This window comes from Coregonus lavaretus (assembly GCF_964263955.1).
Source record: "Coregonus lavaretus genome assembly, contig: HAP1_SCAFFOLD_657, whole genome shotgun sequence".
Lineage (NCBI taxonomy): Eukaryota > Metazoa > Chordata > Actinopteri > Salmoniformes > Salmonidae > Coregonus > Coregonus lavaretus.
Window position 1 is genome coordinate 38,348 of NW_028164281.1, and position 14,334 is coordinate 52,681.

At 42.3% G+C, this 14,334-nt stretch overlaps 1 protein-coding gene across 1 annotated transcript in view; it reads left to right on the top strand.

The window, feature by feature from the left end:
* LOC311117250 (ankyrin-3-like) overlaps positions 1-14,334 on the top strand; it is a gene marked incomplete at both ends in the record, with an annotated part of 141,938 nt that overhangs the window by 31,746 nt on the left and 95,858 nt on the right. Inside the window, 2 exons of the mRNA XM_084192221.1 lie at positions 1,037-1,081; positions 2,304-2,404. Of these exons, the coding sequence (XP_084048347.1) occupies positions 1,037-1,081; positions 2,304-2,404 (146 nt within the window). The remainder of the gene's footprint in view (positions 1-1,036; positions 1,082-2,303; positions 2,405-14,334) is intronic.

Consider the following 14,334-nt stretch of genomic DNA (forward strand, 5'->3'; position numbering starts at 1 on the left):
CGTCCAATGCGAGGTGAGTAATCGCTGTCCTGATATCCAGAAGCTCTTTTTGGTTATAAGAGACGATGGCAGAAACATTATGTACAAAATAAATTACAAATAACGCGGAAAAACACACATAATAGTACAATTGGTTAGAGGGCTGTAAAACGGCAGCCATCTTCTCCGGCGCTGTCATGTCTCTCTGTCTCCTCCCTCTCTCACCCTCCTCCCTACTCAAATACGTGTCTCTGTCTCTCTGTCTGTCTCTGTCTCTCTGTCTGTCTCTCTCTGTCTCTATCTCTCTGTCTGTCTCTGTCTCTCTTTCTGTCTGTCTGTATGTCTGTCTGTCTCTCTGTCTCCTCCCTCTCTCACCCTCCTCCCTACTCAAAGATATGGCTCTGTCTCTCTATCTGTCTCTGTCTGTCTCTGTCTGTCTCTGTCTCTCTGTCTCCTCCCTCTCTCACCCTCCTCCCTACTCAAAGATATGGCTCTGTCTCTCTATCTGTCTCTGTCTCTCTGTCTGTCTCTGTCTGTCTCTCTGTCTCCTCACTCTCTCACCCTCCTTCCTACTCAAAGACGTGTCTCTGTCTCTCTGTCTGTCTCTCTGTCTCTGTCTGTCTCTATCTCTCTGTCTGTCTCTGTCTCTGTCTCTCTGTCTGTCTCTGTCTCTCTGTCTGTCTCTATCTCTCTGTCTGTCTCTGTCTATTTGTCTCTCTGTCTGTCGCTATCTCTCTGTCTGTCTCTGTCTGTCTCTCTCTGTCTCTATCTCTCTGTCTGTCTCTGTCTGTCTCTGTCTCTGTCTCTCTGTCTGTCTCTCTGTCTCCTCCCTCTCTCACCCTCCTCCCTACTCAAAGACGTGTCTCTGTCTCTCTGTCTGTCTCTATCTCTCTGTCTGTCTCTGTCTCTCTGTCTGTCTCTGTCTCTCTGTCTGTCTCTATCTCTCTGTCTGTCTCTGTCTCTCTGTCTGTCTCTGTCTGTCTCTGTCTCTCTGTCTCCTCCCTCTCTCACCCTCCTCCCTACTCAAAGACGTGTCTCTTCTCTCCTGCTGCATCAGGGTGCCTGTAAAGACATGTCCTTCATAACTGAGCCTCAGAATAAGGTATATTATACACTGCTGGAGAATACTGTTCTATTCTTAGTTGACCTTCAGATGCAGCAAACTGGCTCAGCTCCATTCCCATCTGCTGCTGGATATGTTCTAGTAGTTCTGTTAGAATGGTTCTAGGTTCTACTCCACAAGCTGAATCATCACTTCATTATCAGCACATTATTCGTTTAGTTATAAACAGTTTTTCATGTAAAGGATTTATGCCCACAAAGCTGCTGGTTTTCATCAAGTTTGACATATTATATGAAAACACAAAGCTTCTTATTTCAGTTCCTTTCTTTCCTCATCAGTATTCTCGAGTTCCAAAATGCATGCTTTATTGCAATGCTTTTATCATTACTATCAAGGCTGTCTGTCCAACACTGTTGGATAGCAGGACTGTCAACACACAGATCAGAACACTGTTGTATAGCAGGACTGTCAACACACAGATCAGAACACTGTTGGATAGCAGTACTGTCAACACACAGATCAGAACACTGTTGGATAGCAGGACTGTCAACACACAGATCAGAACACTGTTGGATAGCAGGACTGTCAACACACAGATCAGAACACTGTTGGATAGCAGGACTGTCAACACACAGATCAGAACACTGTTGGATAGCAGGACTGTCAACACACAGATCAGAACACTGTTGGATAGCAGGACTGTCAACACACAGATCAGAACACTGTTGGATAGCAGGACTGTCAACACACAGATCAGAACACTGTTGGATAGCAGGACTGTCAACACACAGATCAGAACACTGTTGGATAGCAGGACTGTCAACACACAGATCAGAACACTGTTGGATAGCAGGACTGTCAACACACAGATCAGAACACTGTTGGATAGCAGGACTGTCAACACACAGATCAGAACACTGTTGGATAGCAGGACTGTCAACACACAGATCAGAACACTGTGTAGATAACATGTTCTCTCCTCTGAGGATCCCTCAGTACTGATCTCCTGTCTGTCTGTCTGTCTGTCTGTCTGTCTGTCTGTCTGTCTGTCTGTTTCCTCCTGTCCTGTCTGTCTGTTTCCTCCTGTCCTGTCTGTCTGTCTGTCTGACTGTCTGTCTATTTTCTCCTGTCCTGTCTGTCTGACTGTCTGTCTGTTTCCTCCTGTCCTGTCTGTCTGTTTTCTCCTGTCCTGTCTGTCTGTCTGTCTGTCTATCTGACTGACTGTCTGTCTGTTTTCTCCTGTCCTGTCTGTCTCCTTCAGGTGGCCAGCAGAGACTGTGACTCTAACTCTCTGAGACACTATAGCTGGACAGCTGACACCTTGGACAACATCAACATGGTCTCCAGCCCCATACACTCTGGGTAAGATACAGACTGACTCTATACAGTGGGGAAAAAAAGTATTTAGTCAGCCACCAATTGTGCAAGTTCTCCCACTTAAAAAGATGAGAGAGGCCTGTAATTTTCATCATAGGTACACGTCAACTATGACAGACAAAATTAGAAAAAAAAATCCAGAAAATCACATTGTAGGATTTTTAATGAATTTATTTGCAAATTATGGTGGAAAATAAGTATTTGGTCACCTACAAACAAGCAAGATTTCTGGCTCTCACAGACCTGTAACTTCTTCTTTAAGAGGCTCCTCTGTCCTCCACTCGTTACCTGTATTAATGGCACCTGTTTGAACTTGTTATCAGTATAAAAGACACCTGTCCACAACCTCAAACAGTCACACTCCAAACTCCACTATGGCCAAGACCAAAGAGCTGTCAAAGGACACCAGAAACAAAATTGTAGACCTGCACCAGGCTGGGAAGACTGAATCTGCAATAGGTAAGCTGCTTGGTTTGAAGAAATCAACTGTGGGAGCAATTATTAGGAAATGGAAGACATACAAGACCACTGATAATCTCCCTCGATCTGGGGCTCCACGCAAGATCTCACCCCGTGGGGTCAAAATGATCACAAGAACGGTGAGCAAAAATCCCAGAACCACACCGGTGGACCTAGTGAATGACCTGCAGAGAGCTGGGACCAAAGTAACAAAGCCTACCATCAGTAACACACTACGCCGCCAGGGACTCAAATCCTGCAGTGCAAGACGTGTCCTCCTGCTTAAGCCAGTACATGTCCAGGCCCGTCTGAAGTTTGCTAGAGTGCATTTGGATGATCCAGAAGAGGATTGGGAGAATGTCATATGGTCAGATGAAACCAAAATAGAACTTTTTGGTAAAAACTCAACTCGTCGTGTTTGGAGGACAAAGAATGCTGAGTTGCATCCAAAGAACACCATACCTACTGTGAAGCATGGGGGTGGAAACATCATGCTTTGGGGCTGTTTTTCTGCAAAGGGACCAGGACGACTGATCCGTGTAAAGGAAAGAATGAATGGGGCCATGTATCGTGAGATTTTGAGTGAAAACCTCCTCCCATCAGCAAGGGCATTGAAGATGAAACGTGGCTGGGTCTTTCAGCATGACAATGATCCCAAACACACCGCCCGGGCAACGAAGGAGTGGCTTCGTAAGAAGCATTTCAAGGTCCTGGAGTGGCCTAGCCAGTCTCCAGATCTTAACCCCATAGAAAATCTTTGGAGGGAGTTGAAAGTCTGTGTTGCCCAGCGACAGCCCCAAAACATCACTGCTCTAGAGGAGATCTGCATGGAGGAATGGGCCAAAATACCAGCAACAGTGTGTGAAAACCTTGTGAAGACTTACAGAAAACGTTTGACCTGTGTCATTGCCAACAAAGGGTATATAACAAAGTATTGAGAAACTTTTGTTATTGACCAAATACTTATTTTCCACCATAATTTGCAAATAAATTCATTAAAAATCCTACAATGTGATCTTCTGGATTTTTCTTTCTCATTTTGTCTGTCATAGTTGACGTGTACCTATGATGAAAATTACAGGCCTCTCTCATCTTTTTAAGTGGGAGAACTTGCACAATTGGTGGCTGACTAAATACTTTTTTTCCCCACTGTACATTTTATGGACACAGTCAATTTTACAATAATTCTATTTAGTTTGTTTTTACTCCTGAACTTCCTCTACCCTCAAACTCTCCGATCATTTTCATGATGTCCATCCGGTTTGCTTCTCTATGCCATATATAACCAATATACACAAGCAGTCAGGAAAGCAAAGGCTAACTTTTTCAAACAGAAATTTGCATCCTGTAGCACTAACTCCAAAAAGTTTTGGGACACTGTAAAGTCCATGGAGAATAAGAGCACTTCCTCCCAGCTGCCCACTGCACTGAGGCTAGGAAACACTATCACCACCGATAAATCTACAATAATCGAGAATTTCAACAAGCATTTTGCTACAGCTGGCCATGCTTTCCATCTGGCTACCACTAACCCGGCCACCAACTCTGCACCCTCTGCTGCAACTTGCCCATGCCCCCCCCCGCTTCTCCTTCACACAAATTCAGACAGCTGATGTTTTGAAAGCGCTGCAAAATCTGGACCCCTACAAATCAGCTGGGCTAGACAATCTGGACCCTTTCTTTCTAAAACTAGCCGCCGAAATTGTCGCTACCCCTATTACTAGTCTGTTCAACCTCTCTTTCATAACGTCTGAGATCCCCAGAGATTGGAAAGCTGCCGCGGTCATCCCCCTCTTCAAAGGGGGTGACACTCTAGATCCAAATTGCTACAGACCTATATCCATCCTGCCCTGCCTTTCGAAAGTATTCGAAAGCCAAGTTAACAAACAGATAATCGACCATTTCGAATACCACCGTACCTTCTCCGCTATGCAATCCGGTTTCCGAGCTGGTCACGGGTGCACTTCAGCCACGCTCAAGGTCCTAAACGATATTATAACCGCGATTGATAATAGACAGTACTGTGCAGCCGTCTTCATCGACCTGGCCAAGGCTTTCGACTCTGTCAACCACCGCATTCTTATTGGCAGACTAAATAGCCTTGGTTTCTCAAATGACTGCCTCGCCTGGTTCACCAACTACTTCTCAGATAGAGTTCAGTGTGTCAAATCGGAGGGCCTGTTGTCTGGACCTATGGCAGTCTCTATGGGGGTGCCACAGGGTTCAATTCTTGGGCCGACACTTTTCTCCGTGTATATCAATGATGTCGCTCTTGCTGCTGGTGACTCTCAGATCCACCTCTACGCAGACGACACCATTTTGTATACATCTGGCCCTTCATTGGACACTGTGTTAACAAACCTCCAAACGAGCTTCAATGCCATACAACAATCCTTCAGTAGCCTCCAACTGCTCTTAAACACTAGTAAAACTAAATGCATGCTTTTCAATCGAACGCTGCTGGCACCCGCCCACCCGACTAGAATCACCACTCTCGACGGGTCTGACCTAGAGTATGTGGACAACTACAAATACCTAGGTGTCTGGTTAGACTGTAAACTCAACTTCCAGACTCACATAAAGAATCTCCAATCCAAAGTTAAATCTAGAATCGGCTTCCTATTTCGCAACAAAGCCTCCTTCACTCATGCTGCCAAACATGCCCTCGTAAAACTGACTATCCTACCGATCCTTGACTTCGGCGATGTCATTTACAAAATAGCCTCCAACACTCTACTCAGCAAATTGGATGTAGTCTATCACAGTGCCATCCGTTTTGTCTCCAAAGCCCCATACACTACCCACCACTGTGACCTGTACGCTCTTGTTGGCTGGTCCTCACTACATGTTCGTCGTCAAACCCACTGGCTCCAGGCCATCTATAAATCACTGCTAGGCAAATCCCCGCCTTATCTTAGCTCATTGGTCACCATAGCAGCACCCACCCGTAGTCTGCGCTCCAGCAGGTATATCTCACTGGTCATTCCCAAAGCCAACACCTCCTTTGGCCGCCATTCCTTCCAGTTCTCTGCTGCCAATGACTGGAACGAATTGCAAAAATCTCTGAAGCTGGAGACTCTTATCTCCCTCAATAACTTTAAGCATCAGTTGTCAGAGCACCTTACCGATCACTGCACCTGTACACAGCCCATCTGAAATTAGCCCACCCAACTACCTCATCCCTATATTGTTATTTATTTTGCTCTTTTGCACCCCAGTATCTCTATTTGCACATAATCTCTTGCACATCTAGCATTCCAGTGTTAATACTATTGTAATTATTCTGCACTATAGCCTATTTACTGCCTTACCTCCATAACTTGCTACATTTGCACACACTGTATATATATTTTCTGTTGTATTTCTGACTTTATGTTTTTTTACCCCATATGTAACTCTGTGTTGTTGTTTTTTTTTTGTTATTGCACTACTATGCTTTATCTTGGCCAGGTCGCAGTTGTAAATGAGAACCTGTTCTCAACTGGCTTACCTGGTTAAATAAAGGTGAAATAAAAAAAATAAAAAAATAAAAAAATAAAAATATCTTTCTAACAATGCTCTTTCACAAAAGCTCTCAACCTATAACCTAAATACTTATTATGGACACAGTATGCTTTACATTAGTTATCTTGTTGTTATTAGTTGTTGTTATTAGTCCCATCCTTCAGCTCCATTCAACACCTCCCATCTATCTCTTAACACCATCCATATTGGATTTCTATTTGCCATATATTTTTCAACTGTACTGTGATGTTTTACAAAAGTTCTGAACCCTTCTATTCTCATTGTTTCTACAGATTGTAAATTGAAAATAAACATTTTTGCTAAAAGTATTATTATATTATTGATCGATTGACTATGACTTTTCAGATCACCCAGTAGTGCTATCTGCAGCGTTAGCTAAAGGGAAATATTACAATCCTTTAGCCATTCCTGGACCTGTGTCCAAAAACAAGCTACAAATGGACAGTACCAAAACTAATGATTCTGTCTCTTCGCAGCAAAATCTGCAGAGCTGGGAAGATTGTATCCCCCATATAAATAAGATTCTATTAGTAGCAAGAATTTTATATAATAATACAAATAAAAAAATTATACGTTTGGAATCCGGCATCGTTTTGCGTATCAGTTCATAAACACTATACCATGGGATCGGTACGTCAAAAATCTCTTCCCAACTATTTTGCAATCTATATGGGACGGCTGTCAATCCTTCGGTCCTTAAATGAAACTGGTATAATTTTTTATTTATCACAATTTTCTTTAACCAATTATGTTCTTTAATGCAGGGCCGACAGACAAGTTCCTTACTTTTTCCCCCTTACACTTTCCTCCTCCATTTTTGCGGTAAGGCTGCAATTATTTGGTTGTAATTTTGGGTAGAGCAGACATTTCCATATGTTTTTGTTAGCTGCATGTGCGACATAACTCCACCAGTCCTACCTATGATATAATTTAGGAAGATTATACGTTTTTTCCAAAAATAATGTTTTTTTGTCAATTAGTATAGTTGAGTTTAACCACAATATTTGTTGCATTATTTGTTCTGTCGTTTCTGGAGGATTAAATTGAAATTGCATCTTTCTATGGCTTGTTTTAGAAATAGTGATATTTGGGAGATGATTTCCTTTTCAAATAACTGAAAGTGAGAGGTTGTAATCTGAATAAAGGGGAAAAGGCCATTCTTGAACATTGGGTGAGAAAATCTTACTAATTTGCTAGAGAACCAGTTCGGATTTAAGTATAGCTTTTGTATGACTGAAACTTTTAGTGATAGGTCTAATGATTTAATATTTAATCATTTCTGTCCCCCAAATTCATATTAATTATATAAATAGGCCCGTTGAATTTTGTCTGGCTTGCCGTTCCAAATAAAATATAATCTTTTTTTCTCATATAATTTTTAAAAACTGTTCGCTAGGCGTAGGCAAGACCATAAGCAAATAGGTAAACTGGGTAATACTAAAGAGTTAATCAGGGTGATTTTTCCACAAATTGACAGGTATTTACCTTTCCATGGTAGCAAGATCTTATCTATTTTTGCTAACTTTCTATTAAAATGTATTGGAGTGAGATCATTTATTTCCTTTGGGATATGTATTCCGAATATATATCCACATCACCATCAGACCATTTTATTGGTAAACTACATGGTAATGTAAAAATTGTATTTTTTAGTGATCCAATACGTAATATAGTACATTTGTCATAATTTGGTTGTAATACAGAGAGGTTAGAACATGTATCTAGATCCTCTATGTTGACTGTGGAGGGATCCAAGTTGTGGATTTAAAAGAAAACATGAATCATCAGCGTACAATGACACCTTTGTGTTTAAGCTTATTGTTGGATCTGATTTTAATAGCTAACATTTCGATGGCCATAATAAATTGATATGCCGATAGTGGACAACCTTGTTTCACTCCTCTTGACAGTTTAAAACTTTCTGAGAAATAGCCATTATTTACTATTTTACACCTAGGGTTACTATACATGATTTTAACCCATTTTATAAGAGATTCTCCAAAATTGAAATGCTCCAGGTATTTATATATAAAACCATCGTACTTTATCAAATGCCTTTTCAAAGTCTGCTATGAATAGCAGGCCTGGTTTCCCATATTTTCCATAGTGTTCTATTGTTTCCAGTACTTGCCTTATATTATCTCCAATGTATCGTCCATGTAAAAAACCTGTCTGATTAGAATGAATAATATCCGACAATACCTTTTTAATTCTATGCCCTATACATTTTGCATCATAACACTGAAGTGTAAGGGGCCTCCAATTTTTTTTATGGACTGGATCTTTATATTTTCCACTTGTATCCTGTTTCAGTAATAATGAAATCAGACCTTCTTTTTGAGTGTCTGATAATCTACCATTTACATAGGAGTGGTTAATACATGCTAACAACGGTCCTCTGAGTATATAAAAAAAGGTTTGGTATACCTCGACTGGTATGCCATCCAACCCTGGAGTTTTCCCGGACTTAAAGTCTTTAATTGTATCCAGAAGTTCCTCCTCTGTAATTTCACCTTCACATGAGTCTTTCTGTATGGCTGTTAATTTTACATTATCAATAGAAAAAAATCTCTACAATTAGCTTCAGTTAGAGGAGATGGAGGCGACTGAAACGAAAACATATGCTTAAAGTACTTTGTTTCCTCCTTCAAAATATAATTTGGTGAATCATGGGTGACTCCGTCATTTGTAACCAGTTTCAGTAAATTATTTTTGGTAGCATTTCTATGTTGAAGATAAAAAAAATAATTTTGTGCATTCTTCCCCATATTCCATCCAGTTTGCTTAATTTTTTATTATATATTACACTTGATCTTTCTTGAATAAGTTCCTCCATTTATTTTAGTTTTTCCTCTAATTTATTCTGAGCCTCTATGTTCCAGTTTTTATTGCCATCTATCTGTTCTTTTAGACCTTCTATTTCCTTTGTTAGTGTGGACTCTTTTGACCTAAATTGCTTTTGTTTTCGAGATGAGCACTGAATTGCATGGCCTCTAAAGGCACATTTAAAAGTGTCCCATACAATAAGGGGATTTGCTGTACCTATGTTATGTCGGGAAAACATCAGTTATAAATTCCTCTGTCCTAATTAAAAACAAGTTATCATCCAATAGGCTTTGATTAAATTTCCAATATCCTCGCCCACGTGGAAATACGGTAAGAGTAATGTATATGCCAATTATATGATGGTCCAACCGCATTCTGTCCCCTATCAACGCTTTTTAAACTTTTGGTGCCAACGAGAATGACATATGAAAGAAGTCAAGACGACTAGCTTGATTGAATCTCCGCCATGTATATCACACTAGATCAGGATATTTAAGGCTGTGGTGGTTTTTCTTAAAGAAGAGCGTCTTGTTGATCGGATGGTTGAGCATGGCGTACTTCTTAAAGGTATGTTTTATTAAAGTTACGCCGCTTTTTTCTCAGTCAACAAGGGTAACAATTTCGAATGTACCGCCGTTCATTCCCAATGAGCTATTGGAGCGCGAGTTATCGCAGTTTGGTAAGTTTGCAAGTTCAATTAAGTTTGTCCCGTTGGGTTGCAAACACCCGGCTCTGAGACAGGTTATGTCGTTTCGGCAACAGGTGTTTATGTTTTTGGACTCACCGGAGCAGACTTTGGAGTTATCGTTTAAGTACAGTACAGTTGAAGTCGGAAGTTTACATAAACCTTAGCCAAATACATTTAAATTCAGTTTTTCACAATTCCTGACATTTAATCCTAGTAAAAAATCCCTGTCTTAGGTCAGTTAGGATCACCACTTTATTTTAAGAATGTGAAATGTCAGAATAATAGTAGAGAGAACGATTTATTTCAGCTTTTATTTCTTTCATCACATTCCCAGTGGGTCAGAAGTTTACATACACTCAATTAGTATTTGGGAGCATTGCCTTTAAATTGTTTAACTTGGGTCAAACGTTTCAGGTAACCTTCAACAAGCTTCCCACAATAAGTTGGGTGAATTTTGGCCAATTCCTCCTGACATAGCTGATGTAACTGAGTCAGGTTTGTAGGCCTCCTTGCTCGCACACGGTTTTTCAGTTCTGCCCACAAATTTTCTATAGGATTGAGGTCAGGGCTTTGTGATGGCCACTCCAAATCCTTTACTTTGTTGTCCTTAAGCCATTTTGCCACAACTTTGGAAATATGCTTGGGGTCATTGTCCATTTGGAAGACCCATTTGTGACCAAGCTTTAAGTTCCTGACTGATGTCTTGAGATGTTGCTTCAATATATCCACATACATTTCCTTCCTCATGATGCCATCTATTTTGTGAAGTGCACCAGTTCCTCCTGCAGCAAAGCACCCCCACAGCATGATGCTGCCACCCCCGTGCTTCACGGTTGGGATGGTGTTCTTCGGGCTTGCAAGCAACGATGGTCATTATGGCCAAACAGTTCTATTTTTGTTTCATCAAACCAGAGGACATTTCTCCAAAAAGTATGATCTTTGTCCCCATGTGCAGTTGCAAACCGTAGTCTGGCTTTTTTATGACGTTTTTGGAGCAGTGGCTTCTTCCTTGCTGAGCGGCCTTTCAGGTTATGTCGATATAGGACTCGTTTTACTGTGAATATAGATACTTTTGTACCTGTTTCCTCCAGCATCTTCACAGGGTCCTTTGCTGTTGTTCTGGGATTGATTTGCACATTTCGCACCAAAGTACGTTAATCTCTAGGAGAACGCGTCTCCTTCCTGAGCGGTATGACGGCTGCGTGGTCCCATGGTGTTTATACTTGCGTACTATTGTTTGTACAGATGAACGTGGTACCTTCAGGCGTTTGGAAATTGCTCCCAAGGATGAACCAGACTTGTGGAGGTCTAGAATTTTCTTTCTGAGGTCTTGGCTGATTTCTTTTGATTTTACCATGTTGTCAAGCAAAGAGGCACTGAGTATGAAGGTAGGCCTTGAAATTGATCCACAGGTACATCTCCAATTGACTCAAATGATGTCAATTAGCCTATCAGAAGCTTCTAAAGCATGACATAATTTTCTGGAATTTTCCAAGCTGTTTAAGGGCACAGTCAACTTAGTGTATGTAAACTTCTGACCCACTGGAATTGTGATACAGTGAATTATAAGAAATTCAGTCTATAATTTTAATGGTAGGTTTATTTGAACAGTGAGAGACAGAATAACAACAAAAAAATCCAGAAAAACGCATGTCAAAAATGTTATAAATTGATTTGCATTTTAATGAGGGAAATAAGTATTTGACCCCCTCTCAATCAGAAAGATTTCTGGCTCCCAGGTGTCTTTTATACAGGTAACGAGCTGAGATTAGGAGCAAACTCTTAAAGGGAGTGCTCCTAATCTCAGTTTGTTACCTGTATAAAAGACACCTGTCCACAGAAGCAATCAATCAATCAGATTCCAAACTCTCCACCATGGCCAAGACCAAAGAACTCTCCAAAGATGTCAGGGACAAGATTATAGACCTACACAAGGCTGGAATGGGCTACAAGACCATCGCCAAGCAGCTTGGTGAGAAGGTGACAGCAGTTGGTGCGATTATTCGCAAATGGAAGAAACACAAAAGAACTGTCAATATCCCTCGGCCTGGGGCTCCATGCAAGATCTCACCTCGTGGAGTTGCAATGATCATGAGAACAGTGAGGAATCAGCCCAGAACTACACGGGAGGATCTTGTCAATGATCTCAAGGGAGCTGGGACCATAGTCACCAAGAAAACAATTGGTAACACACTACGCCGTGAAGGACTGAAATCCTGCAGTGCCCGCAAGGTCCCCCTGCTCAAGAAAGCACATATATACATGCCCGTCTGAAGTTTGCCAATGAACATCTGAATGATTCAGAGGAGAACTGGGTGAAAGTGTTGTGGTCAGATGAGACCAAAATGGAGCTCTTTGGCATCAACTCAACTCGCCGTGTTTGGAGGAGGAGGAATGCTGCCTATGACCCCAAGAACACCATCCCCACCGTCAAACATGGAGGTGGAAACATTATGCTTTGGGGGTGTTTTTCTGCTAAGGGGACAGGACAACTTCACTGCATCAAAGGGACGATGGACGGGGCCATGTACCGTCAAATCTTGGGTGAGAACCTCCTTCCCTCAGCCAGGGCATTGAAAATTGATCGTGGATGGGTATTCCAGCATGACAATGACCCAAATCACACAGCCAAGGCAACAAAGGAGTGGCTCAAGAATAAGCACATTAAGGTCCTGGAGTGGCCTAGCCAGTCTCCAGACCTTAATCCCATAGAAAATCTGTGGAGGGAGCTGAAGGTTCGAGTTGCCAAACGTCAGCCTCGAAACCTTAATGACTTGGAGAAGATCTGCAAAGAGGAATGGGATAAAATCCCTCCTGAGATGTGTGCAAACCTGGTGGCCAACTACAAAAAACGTCTGACCTCTGTGATTGCCAACAAGGGTTTTGCCACCAAGTACTAAGTCATGTTTGCAGAGGGGTCAAATACTTATTTCCCTACTTAAAATGCAAATCAATTTATAACATTTTTGACATGCGTTTTTCTGGATTTTTTTGTTGTTATTCTGTCTCTCACTGTTCAAATAAACCTACCATTAAAATTATAGACTGATCATGTCTTTGTCAGTGGGCAAACTTACAAAATCAGCAGGGGATCAAATACTTTTTTCCCTCACTGTAAGTGTATGTAAACTTCCGACTTCAACTGTATGACAACAGGCTGTATATGGCTTATGCTAGTACGGGTAGTCAACGGTGTTTTGAGTGTGGGGATGTTGGCCATAAGCGACATGCTTGCCCGAAAAGGGAGAAGGCGAGGGTGGTCCTCGTAACGCCTGGACCCACTGATGTAGGGAGAGGTGGGCCGACAGTGGTAGAGCAGCCACAAGCACCTGTTGCTGAGGAATAAGTTGTCCCTGTTGAGGGTCCTGAGTTGCAGCTTGACCCAGAGGGGATCATAGCGTCTGATGTGCAGCAGAAAAATATTGTTGTAGGAGGTAAGGACGGATCTGGGGAGCCATTTCCCCAGACTCGGGAGGAGATGCCCGGTACGAGTGATGGGGTACAGGAGGGGGTTTAGGTGGAGCTAGTCTCCCAGGTAGTGGAGGAGATGCCCGGTACGAGTGATGGGGTGCAAGTGGGGAGTGTTGAGAGGGATGTGGCAGAGGGGAGTCAGGGGTCTTTGGCTTCAGTTGAGGAGGATCAGGAGAAGGATATGGACATTTCTGATATCCCTGTTGATATGATAGCAGCTGGCGATGACTCAATTTACAATCTAGAGGAGGTAAATGGCTTCCTGGATCAGACTTTTGGGAAATCTGTTAAATTGGCATATTTTTTGATGTTGATAAGTTTGTGAGGTCAGTTGTGGTGTTACAGAAGCCGGTGGGGTTAGACCAGTTGAGTGTGAAGAAGCGTTTCCGCTTGAGGAAATGTGTTACTGCTGTCACGGCAACAAAAGGTAGTGGGAAACGTGGGAAGGTTTCTTCAGTTTTTCCTTTCTCTTTTCTATATGGAGGTACTAAGGGTAGGTTCTCTCAATAGTAATGGGGAAGGGACAGGAATAAGAGGGCTTGGGTATTAGAAGTAATAAAACAGAAAAGGCTTATGTCGTTTTCCTGCAGGAGATACATAGTGATGAGGCTAATGAGGTTGACTGGGGTATGTGGTGGGAGGGGCAGCATGTTCTCAGTCATGGTACTAATTTCAGTGCTGGGGTGGCAATGTTGTTTTCCTCAGGCTTAGGGGTGACTGTGGTATCTACAACAGAGAGTGTCAAGGGTCTCCCGAGTGGCGCAGTGGTCTAAGGCGCTGCATCGCAGTGCTAGCTGTGCCACTAGAGATCCTGGTTCGAATCCAGCCTCTGTCATAGCCGGCCGCGACCGGGAGACCCATGGGGCGGTGCACAATTGGCCCAGGGTAGGGGAGGGAATGGCCGGCAGGGGATGTTGGTAGAGCATGGCGTTTGCAACGCCAGGGT